This window comes from Carassius carassius, chromosome 39, assembly GCF_963082965.1.
Source record: "Carassius carassius chromosome 39, fCarCar2.1, whole genome shotgun sequence".
Taxonomy (NCBI): domain Eukaryota; kingdom Metazoa; phylum Chordata; class Actinopteri; order Cypriniformes; family Cyprinidae; genus Carassius; species Carassius carassius.
Window position 1 is genome coordinate 17,913,571 of NC_081793.1, and position 16,351 is coordinate 17,929,921.

A 16,351-nucleotide genomic window follows, 5' to 3' on the forward strand; every position below is an offset into this window, starting at 1 on the left:
ATGCTATATCTTTATGCTCCGTTTCTTCAGACATGGTTAGTGAAATCATGTTACAGCAGTCATGTTGTTTGTCTTCTCTTACAGTCTCCGAAGGAAGATGGTATTACAAATATAGCATATATCAGCAACATCAGCATGTTACTGTAATAAATATTTGCTATTTGTATCTGTCTATTATAATATGCGTGTGTGTTTGTTTATTTCTGTTTGTTAGCACATGCGGTGCAGTGTTAATATTCAGCCCTGTGGCCCAATCTCACTGGTGTATTCTCAGCTGGATCAGAATCAAGTAGTAGGATCAGGTTAGGTCATATAAGGTTGAGTAAGGGTTTGCAGTCATTTGTACTATTTAAATAAACAGAAATGCAATTTCCACATGCAGCAAATGCCTGAAATGAGAATCAGGTGCACTGCTGCACAGGTGCAGATGATTAGAAGCTCGTTAGAGGGTAAATGGAGGGGCACAACCTTATATAAACATCAGAAACTTGTGGTCAGATTTGGTCTTAGCAGCTGAGGAGTGTGGCTAAATCATGCTGAGATCAAAAGAGTTTGAAAGAGAAACTGATGTTTGAGCAGCATTTTAAAAAGCCTTTTAAATGTTTGTCACTCCACTGTCCAAAAAGAGAGGGAAAAAAAATCAGCTGGATATTTATCCAGCCTTGGTGGTCTAGCCAAACTGCGCTGAAGTCACTGTCTAACCTAATGAAACACTACATGTGATGTCAAGATGGGAAAAGCTACTCTTCTTATCAAGCTATGGAAGACTCTTACAGCATTAGTGTCGCTAAGCAGTTGTAGAGTGTTTTTAGTGTGTTTTTGTGTGTGGATGTGGATTACTGCTTATTGGTCAAAGAGCCCAAAAAGGATATTTTTAGTACTTTGCATGCAAAGTAACGGATAAGCAAGCTCTTTAACTTTGTTCTACATGATATGCAATTAGAAGCATTCATCTAAAGATGACTTTTAAAGTGAACTTCTGCTGTGCTTATTCCACCTAGGAAACTGTTTATTAAAATCAAGTGTGCTGAAACAATCCAATACAAGTAAAAAATATTGATGGGGAAAGTCTCATTGACTTTGTGAATGCATCATTAATCCTCATGTCTACACGAGGTGAAATCCAGCACTTGGCTAAATGAACATGATTTTTAAGTAAAAGGTAATGTTTTGAGCACAGATGTAGGCTATTTGTATTTGATTGTGCTATCCACTAAATTTCCCAGGGGATGTTCTGTTCTCTTCTTCCACTGTGCTGTTGTCCATCAACTTTCAGCTACTGCTGGAAACGGGGCTCTCGTTTCTGTGCACACATTTCCAGCATCAAGTGTGCTTTCCAGATTGTTCAGTGCTAAGTTGACATGGCACAAGGGTCATGAGAAAGCTACTCTGATTTTAAGTGCAGAAGTGAAAAGTGTCCTTCTAAAATTGCATTAAAACTGAAACATCCAGGTGCCACAGCGCTCAAGAATATTCTGGCTTCTGCTTTAACAAAATTATTTATGGCAGTTTGACAAATATAAACACAGTGAGTCTATATTGCATACAGCAGAGGGTTAATCATGCATCACATCATTTTCAAACTTCAGTCACATCATAGATTTATGTTTAGTTGCATTAATAATTCATGCTCTCCATCCAAAAACCCACATGGCAACCTGATCCTCATCGATGGTTTTGGTTGGTGTTGAAGGATTGTATTCACAGTGAACGTCTCTGGTTTTCCATTTTCACAATGAGACTAAATTCATGAAAAAATCTCAGGTTTATAGGGCTTGTAAAAATAATCATGTAATGGAAATATTCTAGAAAAGCTGTAAATGTTGAATTCTTGAAGTATTTTATTGTGAGATGGGGGGTCATTTAAAAAAAGAACAAAAAACAAACAATCAAACAAAAAGCTATCACTAAAAAGGTTAAAACAGGGACATATAAAAGACTTTGTTGCCTTGATGTAGACAAAGAGAGTTATAAATTGGCACAACCAAAAATAATAATAAAAAAACAACATTGATGATGTTTTGGCTTCATTAAAAGGGCAGCACAGTTTCATGGTGAAGGACAGTCTTTTGATACAACAGCAAGGACTCATGCGTGTATATCATACAACTCAGTAGCTTCAAAGTATAGTGGGGTAAGAGACAACAACATGAAAATGATGAGTAAAAGCTAACAGCTCTGATATACTTTAGGGGAGTTTTTGTTTTTTCAAACAATGCATTTTGAAAATTTGAAAATAATACTTTTTTAAAACACTTTGAACTGCTAGAGTTCCTTCCCCAGCTTTGATTTCATTTATCTTCGAAATTATTCTTCATACTAAAATATATTATTGTATTAATACAAACTACAGTATTGTACACTACATTGTGTAATAAATAACCATAAAGAAAAAATACAAAAATAAGACACATAAATATAAAAGGTCTCTAAAACTAAAAATGTAAAGTTATACTGGTGAAGGATGTGAGGGGTAATACTGCCTTTACTGAAAAAAACAAAATGACAACAACAACAACAAAAAAACATTACATGATTTTCACTGAAACAAACAACAATGAAAAAAAACTTCATTACAAACGAGACAAAATTAATACTGATGGGTAAAAAGGCTGACGGAAGGAAACAAAAAAATTCTTCATTGATCATATCTGCCTACATTTGTTACCTGAAGAAAAATTATCGTGCAGCTAAAGATAACAAGAGAAACAAGTGCATCAAACAGCGGAAAAATACTTCAAGGCTGAAAAAAGAGCTGCTTATTGTCTCCTTTTTGCTCATTGATCGTCTTTCCTGAATTCTTGATGCAGTGTAGTCCTTACTGGATTGATCAAAAAAAAGAGGCAGTCTTGTCCTTTAGTCAGGACTAGTGGTTTAGGTGCAAGGGGTCCAAAATTTTGCTACCAAAATCAGAGACGGCATGAGCCCCACGCAAGTGTGCTGCACAGCACTGTTCAATGGCACTTCCAACATGCATGTTTTTGCATAAGGGTGGATGATGGGTGGGGAAGGGACTGATGGCGAGCACTTGGAACGTCTAAAACCAGCTGTCCGGGATTACTATGGTTTTTCTTTGATGTCATGGCTTTTTGGGATTCATTAAAGCCCTCCCACCATACCCAATCTTTTAACATTTTAAGGCTCACATTCCTTCTTGAAATGAGACTAGAGACAAATGTTGTGCTAGCGAGCACTTCGCATGGCTTGGGGAATAACATCTGGGGTGCTAATACTGGAAGGTAGACATTAAACAACACAAGGCCATAGGTGTTCCATAGGTAAACTGGGAATATGGTAGTGCACAGGATACTTTTTTTTTCAAATGCAAGAAAATACTGAGTTTCTTTCAGTGGCAATAAAAACTTATAGAAATCTCTCTCTCCCAACTGTACAGTTTTTGAGGGTAAACTGAGAGTGACAAAAAAATTAGTAATACTGATTAAAGAAATTGACCCAAGGCGTTTTAGTAATAAAACATTATTAGCCAAAACGTGTATCGCTTTCAGTTTGTATATGCGTCATTTTCTTTTTGTTTTGTTCATTAAACTTTGCATTTATACAAACTATACTTAAAACACTGGAAATTGTCTTTATGTGGAAAAAGTAACTATTTCGTATTTATCAGGCACACCTGGGGGTTTATACACAGTAGTGGGTTTAAATGCAGCGTAAGAGCAGTCACACGCTCTTCCTCATCTCATTCTCGTCTTAACCCAGTCAGTTCTCAGGAAGAGAGAGAAACATCTGCGGAGAGAAAACGTCCTTTTTGTTCCTTCAAATCAGTAACTTTGTAAAACAATGTCTTAAGGAATAAGGGTCGTAAAAACACAGTTGTGGCTTCTCTTCATTTCACGTCTTCATTCATAGTGGCTGTGTTTTCTTCATTTTCAATCCTTCTCTCATCATCCTCTGGGTTCTCTCTTTCTGTTATGTCCTTTGTGTGTTCAAGAGTTCCTGTGTCCATGGCCTCCTGCGCCGATTGCTCCTCCTCTCCGTTTTCGTCTTCACATTCATCCTGCATTACTACGACTTTCAGCGTCTGTCCGTCATTTTCCTCACTCTCCCCTTCCTCGTCACCATCTTCTTGTTCCGCCCCTTCCATCCTCTCTCCTTCCTGGTCTTCATCTGCTCCCTGGTCGTCTTCATCTCCCTCCTCTCCAATCTTGACCACCTGAATCTCATCCTCGTCCACTAAGCTCCCCGAGCCCATATCATCATCCTCCTCGCTCTCATCCTCTCTGGTACTACTCCCCCGCTCATCCGAATCCAGGTGGGAAGGGGGCGAGGTCGCTGTGCTGCCTGTCTGAGGCTGCCCCTCTCCAATATTGTCCTCTTCCTCGACTCCCTGGCCTAGACCTTGACCTTTAGCCTCTTTCTTACAGTAGGAGTATCGGTGGTTCATGTGTTGTGAGTAGGAGCCAGAGTGGGAGAAGCGTTTTCCGCACTTGTCGCATTGGTACGGCTTTTCTCCGGAGTGCAGGCGCAGGTGTTCTATTAGGTGGTGCTTGTGTTTGAAGGCCTTGCTGCAGATCCCACATTCATGAGGCCTCTTTCCTGCAAGAGATGAATTTGCACTTCATTAGTGTTTATCTTGGAGTACTTATCATTACCTGAGTATACAGAGACATCCAAAAAAATTCTGCGCAATTTGAAGTTTCATCCACTGGAAGTTTACAATAAATGTTTGTCAGCTGATCGAAATGTGTGATATATTAAATGGACTCATTTTCGTCAAATATATCCATGCTTTAAATAAGCGCAACTTATAAAGGGCCCCAACCACGAAAACAAAAAAAAACATTCTTGCAATCTCTACACGCAGCACTTAAAATCCCCCCACACCCAGCATTCAACCCTGGATCTTTAAGGCATTAAGAATTGCGTTACATGTTATGTAGCCATGGACAATAAAACCAAACAATGAATCAAAACAAGCTGGAGTGCACAAGACAGGCCAGTTCCACCAAGGCTTGGAAGTTTATAAACTGTGGCATTAGAGAAAAAAAAAAAGAGAGAGAGAGAGAGAAAGAGCGAAAAGACAGCCCAACTTGTGGTTCAAGGCGTTGTGATGCCATTTGGATGAGTGCTGCTTACTTTTTGGCCAGGTATCTTAACAGTGAGAGGGGACCGGCTCTTGGTTTCACTAGCTTCTCATGTTTTTAAAGCAAAAGAGGGAGGGAGGAGTGTAAATTACTAACAGAGAACTGATGCAACAGCCTGGGTTCGGTGTGAGAAGGTAATGTATTTGGCCAGCGAATGAGGAAAAATAAGTCACCGCACCCTCCAACAAGTGTAATATAACAGTGGTTGGAACTCGAAATTCAGTCCTGTTCCCTGTGTAATAGGTAAAAATACTGCAATACAATGTATTCGGTCATAATTTCCCCTTCAGTATTACTTCAAATCATATTTTTATGAATGCCCAGTCATTTACATATGAAGGAACACCTAAAAACAGGCTAAACAGCTTTCCTTACGCCTACTTTCTTCCCCTTGAGTGTAAGAATCCCACCTGTGTGTTCATATTTATGGCGGAGCAGTGAACTGCTCTTCTGGAAGATTTTGTCACACAGGTCACAGGAGTACAGGCCACTCTCCGTCCTTTTCATCTTCTTCCTCGTCGGCCCTGAGTCTGAGTCTGTTTGTTCTTCCAATGTTGAGGTGACCTCTGAACCCATTTCCTGTTTCTCTTCCTACATTGTGAGAAAAAGCAGATCATTCTGATTTGAAATAATACTACAAAGGTAGATTTGTATGCACATACCCAGCTAAAATATACACATTTAGATGTTAGTTTGAAGCTAATGTTGGGAACTCATGCTAACATGCAGTGAGTGTGGGGTCCTCACCTTGATGCCATTGACGTGTATAACATTCTTCTGTGGTGTGTCATTCCCTGCTGGGCTGGAGGATGTAGTGGTGTAACTGTAAGTCAGCTGCGGAATCAGGATGGTCTGTTTAGTGGTGGTAAGTGCACGAAGACATTGCGCTTGTCCCTGGTCAGTGATAGCCAATAGGGTGGGCAGTTGAGTGGTCACGATGTTAATGGGATTGGCACTTGGTTGGCTGGCATATATGGCAGCATTGGTGCTTGCATTGCTGAGCAGTTCCTTTGTGCAAGTTAAATTTAGTGGCTCCTCTTGAGCCGAGTAAACAGTGTTTACGTGACCGCTAGCCACAGCAGCTGTAGCAGCAGATTTTGGTAGCGACAAATCGAGAGGTCCTTCGCCTTCCTCAAGAGTCCTGGCTGGGACAGGACCATCGGCCGATAGGTTTAATGGTGATGGGGATGTAGGGACACTCTCGATCCCATTCTCCCTAGCTGCTATGCCCTTAGCTGGGCTACAGCATTCCCTCTCTCCTTGCTCCTCTGAGTTAATTTGCTTATCCAGCTCTGGTCTGGGTGATTCACCTCTAGTCCCATCCAAATCCCCAGGAGTGGTCTGCTCATCCTCAGCTAGGGGTGAGGAGGGATCTACAGAGATCTGTCCCAACTGCATCTTCTCAAACCACTTTTTCACCACCTCTGCTGGAAGACTGACAGACTCGGATATCTTTGCCAGCTCCTCCTTGGTGGGCTCGTTGTAAGCCTTGAGCAAGGAGAGAAGGTTCTTCAGGGTAGGCTGGCCAGGACAAAGTCCTTCCTCCAAGTCTATCTTCCCATCAAGGTTTTTCCCATTTACCCTGTGTCCATCTTTACCACAGTGCTTAAGTGTTGTGTCATTGTGTAAAATATTTTTCTTGTCCAGAGTGATGGTGGTTTTGTCCCTATTCGTCTTGACCGTCAGGTCCTCTGGCAGCTTCTGCGCCTTGCAGGCTTCAGTGTTCAACACCAAAGGTTCCTTCTTTGGACTTTGAAGGAGTGCTTGGGCCTGTGAAGGGTCCAGACTGTAGTTGATGTAGATCTTAGCAGTGCCATCCTGATCTAAGATGGGAAGACTAATGGCCTGTATGACTTGCTGGGGTGCTTGGGCAATTCCCACCCCTCCTGCTCCAATAATTCCTGTCCCTGCTTGCTGCCCCTTAGCTTGTGTGCTTTCCAGCACTTGCCTGATGATGTTCCCATCTACTGCCACCTTCAGCAAGTTCTGTAAGTCCCCCAGGTTGATGCTGATTGGGGATACTAGACCCACTGTTGGGAGCACAACAGCCTGTACAGCACCCTGAAGAGGGGCTGCCGCCCCACCCTGGAACATGCCATTTACGCCTCTAGCAGATGGGGCCACCACCACAGGCTTGTACTCATAGTCCAGTGGCTCAGACTTGATCTGTGTCAAGGGAAGCTGTTCCTGAAGGGGTTTGCTATTGTCCAGTTTGTCTCTGACTTGGACACGGGCCGTGGGGGAAGAGGTTGGCAGGGATGGGGAAGAGCACTGAGGGGTCTTAGCAGCCCCGGTGGCGGGAGAAGTTTGCGGCCGCCCGTTTACTGAGATGAGGCCAATGCACTTCTTACTGCTGATGTGGGAACTGTAGGACCCGGAATGAGAGAAACGCTTCTTGCAGTTGGAGCACTCATAAGGCTTTTCTCCTACATAACACACACAATAAACAAATGAGGAAACCGACAATTCACATATTGCTTTTACTGTTAAGGACACATTGTGTGTTTCAGATCTGTAATGATCAAGACTGGTTGGTAAATCTCAAGTAAATAGATGCGTCATAGGTTGTCCTCAAAAGAAACTACAAGGACAACTACTACAGAAAGGATTTTTATTTTTTTTAAACTGTAAAGACTATAAGAATAATGTGCAGTGTTTAAAGGACAAACTCTCTTATGAAGCCTTTGACAGCAAGTACTACAAGTACTTTGAAGTACTTGAATGTAGAATTGCCCTACAACTTTGTACAAAGTGAATGAATGCACACACACATCCTTGCAAACAAACACACATACACAGAGGCACTGCAACATACACTACTCTAGCATATTTCAAGTAGTCCTCACCACTGTGGATGCGCAGGTGTTCTTTCAGGTGGTGTTTGTACTTGAAGGCTTTGCCACATTCAGTGCATTTAAACTTTCGATTCCCTCCTCCACCTGACTGAGTAACATGCCGCTAAAAACGTAAGAGAGAGTGTGTTATAATCGGATGAACAATACTGCTGTAATTTATCTGTAAGTGTAAAATCTCACAAGAGGTGTGCTTGATTTTTAACAATATGCACTTTATGTAATATATAATGACAACATTTATATTTACAATTTACAGCTTTTGGTACTTTTCAATAAGTATTGCATGAGTAATTTAAGCCTTGTCCATTACTAATGTGTTAAATTCAACCATTTTGAGTCAGATTTTAAATATTTGCCTTTCACTACAACACACATTTTAAAATTGTTACCTTTCTCCTCCAGTTGGCCCCTAGAAACCATTTTGATCACTTTACATTTAACACGATTAACCAAAATGTCTTTAAATCAAACTTCTTACAAACTTTACAGAATAAGGACAGAATACCTGTTCTCGGCCAGCTTTGTGTGCAGTCATGTGTCTGTCAAGCTGTGTTCGATAGGCAAATGTGTAGCTGCAGAGAGAGCAGCTGAAGTTGTCCTCGCTCTTCTCGTGTCTGTATTTAATGTGCTCCTTCAGTGAGGTGTAACGCTTGTAGCCACGAGAGCAATAGGGACATGTAAGAAGCTGAGAAAATGAGTCTGGCGTGCCTGAAAGTGAGAGAGAAGAGAGTATATTACATTTTTATTTTTAGTGACTCCTTTTATCTCTCTCTCTCCTTTATTTCCTTAAAAGCATATATTTGAAACATGAAGAAAAAAAAAAGTTGTAAATGTATGCAAATTTGCATACAATAATTTCAATACAATAAAGATCTTTAATGTGTGACACTTCCCATCCTGAAATACCTCCAGCATGAAGAGCTGAAGAACAGCAGCCAACATAAAAAAAACAAGGATTGGCAGCTGGGTAATCAAAGAAAGCCATGGTAACAAGGCAAATAATTACATGGATAAAGAATGCATTTCATAATTAAAATAAAACAACATGATGGTGAAGCCCATTACAAAAGCAACATGAATAACAGGCCAGAGAAGATTTGACAGTGCATGTTAACAAAATAATAATGCCACGGTTGACATCATACACTGTCATAATTTAATAACTTTAACTGAAATGCCATTGTAGTACATACAAATTAAGATGCACTACTGTCATATTTCACAAACCAGATGTGTAAATTTAAGGAAACACTTATCTATCTTATATATCTTGGTCAAAATTGTCAGACAGGTTTCTGACCAGCTCTCACACAGGTAACATATTACCTGTTAACAGGTAACATATTAACCTTCTCTCTCTGTTCAGGTGAAACATTCTGTCTCTAACACCGCAACAGGGATGTGATAAAGTAGCTCAGGTATGGGAGATTTGCACAGGTGTTGCAGGTGTAACAGAAATAATTTCAGAGCCATTAGTGGTCAAGGAGAAGTGTGGCTGTTGTGTCGGTCTCCATATGTGGGTTTCGAATGGCATGTGCATACAGTTGCAGGAAACAGATTGTGAACGCTTGTGTCTTCTGAATAAATGTCTCAGAAAACAACAAGATATTAACAAAAATACACTGATTAAGAATGAGCAAGATTACATTTTGAATTTGCTATCCAGAAGAAGCTTTGTCTGATGTTATCTATGCTTTTATATAAAAAAAAAAAAAAAAAAAAAAAGATTTTCAGCGCGTAGGATTTGTTGACCCAGAAATCCATCGCAAACCCAAGGGTTCACATACTTTTGCAATTGCATTCATACTCATCTTGCGTGATGTTACCTGATGAAGTGTTTACGATGTGTGTGTGATGCGTGCATGTACCATTTTCATCATGTCCGCTGGTTTCTGGGGTGCCCTGTCGCGGTTCGTCTTCTGGAGCCTCCGGGAAGATGACGGTCGTGTCTCCTTGCTGGAGCATCTCCTCAACCAAAGCATCTCTGCTCCTCTCATCCTCATCCAACACACACTCCTCTTTCACTGCAACACACACAAATACACACTTACACTGATGCTCACCACTGTGTCTGTGGACAGAATATCAGTCATATGATACGGCCCAATGCACAATAAAAATATGAAGTATGAGTCATTTGAATGAGAGCAAATAACAGCCAAAATACTTACTGGTGACTCACTATTAAACAGTACATTAGCTAAATACTCTAAATAAGCTTTAGATACATAGCTTCATGTACATGGGTATGTAAACCCACAAAAACACATAATAGTCCTGGATTGCACATTTACCTATTAAAAGCAAATGAAAAAGAAATGACTCTGGTGCAGCTAATTCAATTTTGGGCTTAATGCACAAACTGAGCTCAATGTCCCCAACAAGCTTCTTTAATTTGAGAAATGTTCTCTCATTCTCTTTTGCTAACAAAGGAAAGATTGGCTGAACTAATGATTGCAAATGAACAAGCAAAGGCTTCGGGAGAAACCCAGCTCTCGGGCGGCAGACTGTGCCTTAGCAATGCGCTCTCTCATGCGTATGCTGAAAATGAGTCCGCAATGTCAGCAATTGCAACTAATGGCATTTGTTAGCGAGTCAAAACAACATTCGGAAACACCTGAGGACATTTGTGCATTTGTGTGTCGGAACGATTTAGGAGATCCTGCAATCTGTTCGGACAAAAACAATGTTTATGTCAGTGTTCTTTTGCTCGTTCTTACTCTCTTTCTCAGCAGCTCTTTTTGTAGTGCACTCTACTCTCGTCAGCAGTGATGTCTCCATAAAGGACACTGATTTACACCAACACTGTTTATTTGTCTGATGTGTAGATTTTTCTCACCACAGTATAGACTGATTTCCTTGGTTCTATAGAAAGATGACTCATATCCTGTCATCAATGTTGTTTTATTTATTTTTATAATCATACATTTTTTTTTGTCACTTTTGTCTTTTAAAATGTATACTTAATTGTCAATAGTTATTATAATAGTTATTCGCTATAATTTAATACTAATTCATTATTTCCCATTAACATTTTCATTTTATAATTTGCGTTATTTTAAATGTATTGATAAATGTATATTAATGAATTATAAATGTATAAAATTTTTTATTTTAGTCCATTACGGAGCCCCGCACATGACATGCAAGAAAAAATAAATAAATTGTGCACACGATTTATTAATTCGTTCCCTCAATGTACTAAAACGTGCACAGGATTACTATTGCGTTCCCTCGATTTGCTATTTGCGTTCAATCGAGGGAACGAATTAGTAAATCATGTTAACAATTTATAAATCGAGTGAACGAAATAGTAAATCGAGGAAACGCAATAGTAATCGTGTGCACGTTTGAGTACATTGAGGGAACGAATTAGTAAATCGTGCACACAATTTAGCCATACAGTATATTTTTTCTTGAATGTCATGTGCGGGGCTCTGTAGTCCATTCTACTCTGATTGAAATGGCATGACTTTAGTTTAAGGTGATGTCCATAAATAGAAACAGTGTTTAACATGAATCAAGATTAACAAAATACAAATGAATCTAAAAACATTTGAATGCATTTTTAATATCTTGCAGTGTTATAGTTATCTCATCGTATTGAAGTTTTTTTTCATTATGATAAAAAGATCATATGTATGTTGATTTAAATCTGGTCAACAAACATTTTTGTCAGTAATTTTGCTGACCAGCGTAACACTGTCATCATGTAAGCATGTACAAGAATAAGAGTAACAGAAGACTTATTTCACTGATTCATTTACATAACTACGTTCTTGCCATTTACAGACAGAAAAGAACATAAACTCACAGAAAAAGATCTACTTCACTAAAACAACCGGATATCATGATCTTCAGTGATTTAAATGGCAAATGTTTCAGTAGGTCCCTCCCAAACGTTCCTGTGTGGTTTAAATTGTGTTGAAATCTGGGTGTGAGATGTTCAGCTAGTGAAGGAACAGATGATTACCAGAGCTCTTGCTCCAAGCTTTGCCCTGCACTACACAGCCATCACAGCACGCTGTTGTTAAGACATCACAACACAGCTGTAACTGTGACAATCTCACATTATACGTGAGCCAAAGATAGACACATGAATGTTAGTGGGGCTGGATGAGAGTGTATCCTTCCTCATTCTACACTCTGATCTACACTACAACGTTTCTAAGAAACATTTTATTACACCTCATTATTAAAGTCCCATGACATCTTGTGCGAAACAATATCCACTCTTCGTCCAAAAATCGTTTGACAGAGGCAGACAGATAGTCTTGTGATTGTACAACAAGCTTCAACTTTCTTTAAAGATAATTAAGATACTTCTTGTTGTCTAAGCTCAGTTAAATAGCTAACACATGTATATGCATGTATATGATCATGTATGACATCCTGAACTTGTTAAACACATTAAGGGTGAAGGTCTGATGAAGTGTAAGAGTGTTATGTGACGGGCTTGGTTTGATTTGGGGATGACGCACTAGTTAGCATGTTAGAACTGGGTCACATGAAAGTAAATCTCAGCCAGTTTACATATTTACTTTAACACAGATGATTAAGTAGAGAAAACGAAGACGTATGCACATAATATCTTGTCAGGTACTGTATAGTTCCACTAAATGTATAGTATCCATTAAACCCACTAATAAAACCGATACGGTTGACTATAGCACTATCACTGAGGCTGAATGTGAACCAATTCAGATTTTTCTGTGAGGTTGCTAATCATGATCCTTTAAATATAGCCTGTATCAGATACTGGTTTGAACAGACAACACTCTTATATCTCATCGTTCAAACAAGGTTTGTGATGAGACCATTCCATCTACATTTAGCATTAATTTTAAGAGCATTTTAAAACAAACATTTAAAAAACGGCAAACTTTGAAATTACTAGTTAGGGCCCGAGCACCAGTGGTGCGAGGACCCTCTTGGAATTGCTCCGTTTATTTGTTTTCTGTTTATGATGAGAGCATTTTGATTATCATGTACTTGTACACGTTTATTTATTTTAGTAGATACTTGTTTTAAGCGAAATATAAAAATGGTTCGAGAGGAAAACTTCTGCCTTACATGTATCTAAATGTAAAAATAATTATTGCTTTATAGAACATCTGCTCTTATCATTTTATATTCATATTTTATTGAGGTCAGCTCAACTGATGACATTTTATTTAATTAATTAATTTTTTTCATAAAAAGAAAAAAATCTCAGATGCCCCTGCCTTTTGGCTCTGAGGAACCAATATCTTCTCTTTTTTTTTATTATCTTGACTGCTTGGTTTTCTCTTTCTCTTTTACAAAGCACTATTGGTTCCCAGATGGAAATGTATAACGCTTTACATTTAAATGGCTGATTAGCTTTCCTCTGAAACCCCAGCTCCACCTGTATAGATCTGCTATGGGTTATTTTATATGCTGTTTGTGCAGCAGCAATATGTTTTAAATACTCACAGCACCATATCGGCTTATGTATTTGCATTAGTTCCTGTACTTGCTTGCAGCAGCATCAGCAGCAGCAATAATCCACAGATACAGCAATAACCAACAGAAGAATACATTAACATTGTCATATCCACTACCATGCTAAAATCTTCCTAGAGTTCTCATGATAGAAATATATATATTGTCCAAACCGCTGTTGGGAAGGAAATAAAGAGACTGGACCTCTAGAAACTTTAATTTTAAACCCTCAGCCAGCACTACATTTCCCAGAATTCATCAGTTTCACTTTTCCTGATTAAAGTTCTGGTGAGATTTCCATTAGGAGTCAAGCATTTTTTAAATTTTTTTTATAATGTTCTCTGATGGTGCACATACAACATAATAACTTAGTAATAATCCATTTTCTATCCTGTTTTTGAGCCTTTCTGCAGAACAGTCTGTTTTTAATAGGCGGGGCACATTTAAGACTTGCAAGTAAATGCCCACTGCTATGATTGGCTAACCGTTTTGCTTATTAAAACCTAAAAGTCAAATATAGAATCTCCCTATCCAAACATAAATCTCCCTAAAAGTAAAAAATAAGGTAAGCCCACCCGCCATATTTCTTGTTCCATTATGCTAGGTGCCTCTGCTCACCACATTACATAAATGGCTTATTACTAATGCCTGTTCCAGAAGCGTGTGGTTAAATTACAGGGAAATAGAGTGGCATGACATATTGAATTGGCTATGCGGCATCACTATCCATACCACAGTAATCATGTATTGGTTTATAGAATATTTACCCCATTAATGACTGCAAGAGGAGCGTTTTCATCTCAGAGAACATGTGAGCTGACAGTGAGCGAGCGGCCAGTAATCTGATCGTGAAGAAAGAAGCATAGAAAAATATCTTGGATGGAGGAAAGTAAAAGCAGAGGTTGAGGTTGAGGTAGAGGGGTGCACAAGAATTGTAGCCTTAAAACAAACACGGACAGAGAGACAGACATACGGTCTCTAAGTGAGGTGGTACTCTAAAAGAGATTGCTGCCAAGATAAAAAGAAAGAGAAAAGAAAATAATGAAAGGTGTGGGGTAGCCAGAAATGGAGAGTGAGAGTTTTACTGATAGCGCTGAACCATTATGGCTAGTGGCTGCTTTACAGCCCTGAGCTCTATGAATGATGGGAAGCTTGAACAGAGAAGTGTATATAACTCAAACACGACATCTGAGAACAGCGAACAATGCACATTACATCTCGGCAGACAATTTCTCTATGTGACACACCTCGTAATGGCTCGTATATATGGGCCTCTTGCTCCAATGGAGAGGGAAAAGCAATGAAATCAAGAAGAAAAGGTGCAACAGGTGCTTGGATCCTGTGCTGTAACATGTTAAAAGGAAGAATTCTGGGAAAACATTAGAGACTCACAACCACAATTCATTCAAAGCTACAACAAAGCCGCAACAGGCAGACAAAGAAAGACTACAAAGAGATGAAGGTGGTATGGAGTTAAAAAAAGAAATGTATGAGAGAGAAAGAGAGACAGAGCGTGTGTGTAGTCCCTCTCTCTTAACTCGGGTTTCTGTGAAGTATTTAATGTTTGGAGAGCTCTGCCAAAAACAATGACTTTCTTCTTCACTGAAGCTCTATCCTGCAGAGAACTGACAGAGAAGCCGGGAGAGAGGAATGAATGAATGAATGAATACTGGCAGAAATTAAAATGACAGAGGACTATGAATTTCTGGGGCAGTTGCTGTGGTTATAGTGGTGGTATATTACCTGCCATGATGCCTGCATCCCGCAACACAAAGCTTAATGCACAATAGCACCCTGGTAGCTCACACACAACAGACTTTGTGTTCATCTCTTCCAGCATTAACAATCCCCACACTGCAGGCAATATATATTAGCCCAGGAACAGGAGAACTGCCTTTCGTCGAAAGCAAAAGAGATCTATTGTATCCCAGTCACCCTTTATCATGGCTTATTATCCAGATGGAGCCATGAAAGTATGTATTTTCTGAAGGAAATACCTTAGCTTGAAAGGCAGCAAAGGAATGGTGTCAATTAGTGTCTGTAAAAGAGATTACACTTCACGTTCCCTTAAAATAACATAAAACCTCCCAGTATTATAGTGTTGATGATGGTTGATTAGATGTTTTTTGTAAAGTCACCTAGTTTATTTGACACAATTCCTTAATATGATAAAGGGGTTAGTTTTTTTATTTCTTTTAATTTAAAGGTTTTCCACAAGTTTGAATACACAGCATTTAGATTTTTTTCTTTTACTCAATTTCTTTTATTTTTGCACTACTGTTTTATTACTGTTTTATGAATTTTAGATGTTTTTGGAAGAAATATTTTATGTTAACCAGTGCTCCATTTATTTGATCAAGATACATGTATAATAGTATTACAATTTAAAATAACTTATTTTCTAATTCTTTTTAACTTTTAATATATATATATATATATATATATATTTTTTTTTTTATATGTATATATAATTTATTCCGGTGATGACAAAGCTGAATTTCCAGCAGTCCAATATTCAGAGTCTTCAGAAATCATTCTAATATGCAGATTTGGTGCTCAACAATTATTTCTAATTATCATCAATGTTATAAATTGTTGTTTAATATTTTTGTGGAGACAGTGATGCATAGATTCTTAATGAAATTAAAGTTCAAAAGCATTTATTTCATTAAATCTCTTGTAACATTATAAATGCCTTTACAATCCCTTTTGATTTTCATTTTTAATGAGTCTTTGCAGAAGACAGAAGTCTTTCCCCTCCTGTTTACAGAAGTTGCATCTTTAAATTCATCCCCTTTAAAGCATCACAGTCACAGCCACACACATTCAGACAGACGTCTTAGGCTGTTGCGTCACTTCTCGCACTGTTTTTGGAGCATCCTGCCACAGGCTTGCCTTTTTAAGACAACGTGTCAATTAAAAAAAAGTCTA

At 38.8% G+C, this 16,351-nt stretch overlaps 1 protein-coding gene across 3 annotated transcripts in view; it reads right to left on the bottom strand.

Moving 5' to 3' along the window:
• Positions 1-1,823: 1,823 nt before the first annotated feature.
• The window catches only part of LOC132121520 (zinc finger E-box-binding homeobox 1-like), a 56,122-nt gene continuing 41,594 nt past the window's right edge, over positions 1,824-16,351 (bottom strand). For all 3 annotated transcript variants that reach the window (XM_059531004.1, XM_059531003.1, XM_059531005.1), the window contains 6 exons: positions 9,826-9,981; positions 8,463-8,665; positions 7,949-8,060; positions 5,850-7,528; positions 5,513-5,693; positions 1,824-4,554 (listed from right to left, as the gene is read on the bottom strand). In XM_059531004.1, the coding sequence (XP_059386987.1) occupies positions 3,845-4,554; positions 5,513-5,693; positions 5,850-7,528; positions 7,949-8,060; positions 8,463-8,665; positions 9,826-9,981 (3,041 nt within the window). In that variant the 3' untranslated portion in view covers positions 1,824-3,844. The remainder of the gene's footprint in view (positions 4,555-5,512; positions 5,694-5,849; positions 7,529-7,948; positions 8,061-8,462; positions 8,666-9,825; positions 9,982-16,351) is intronic.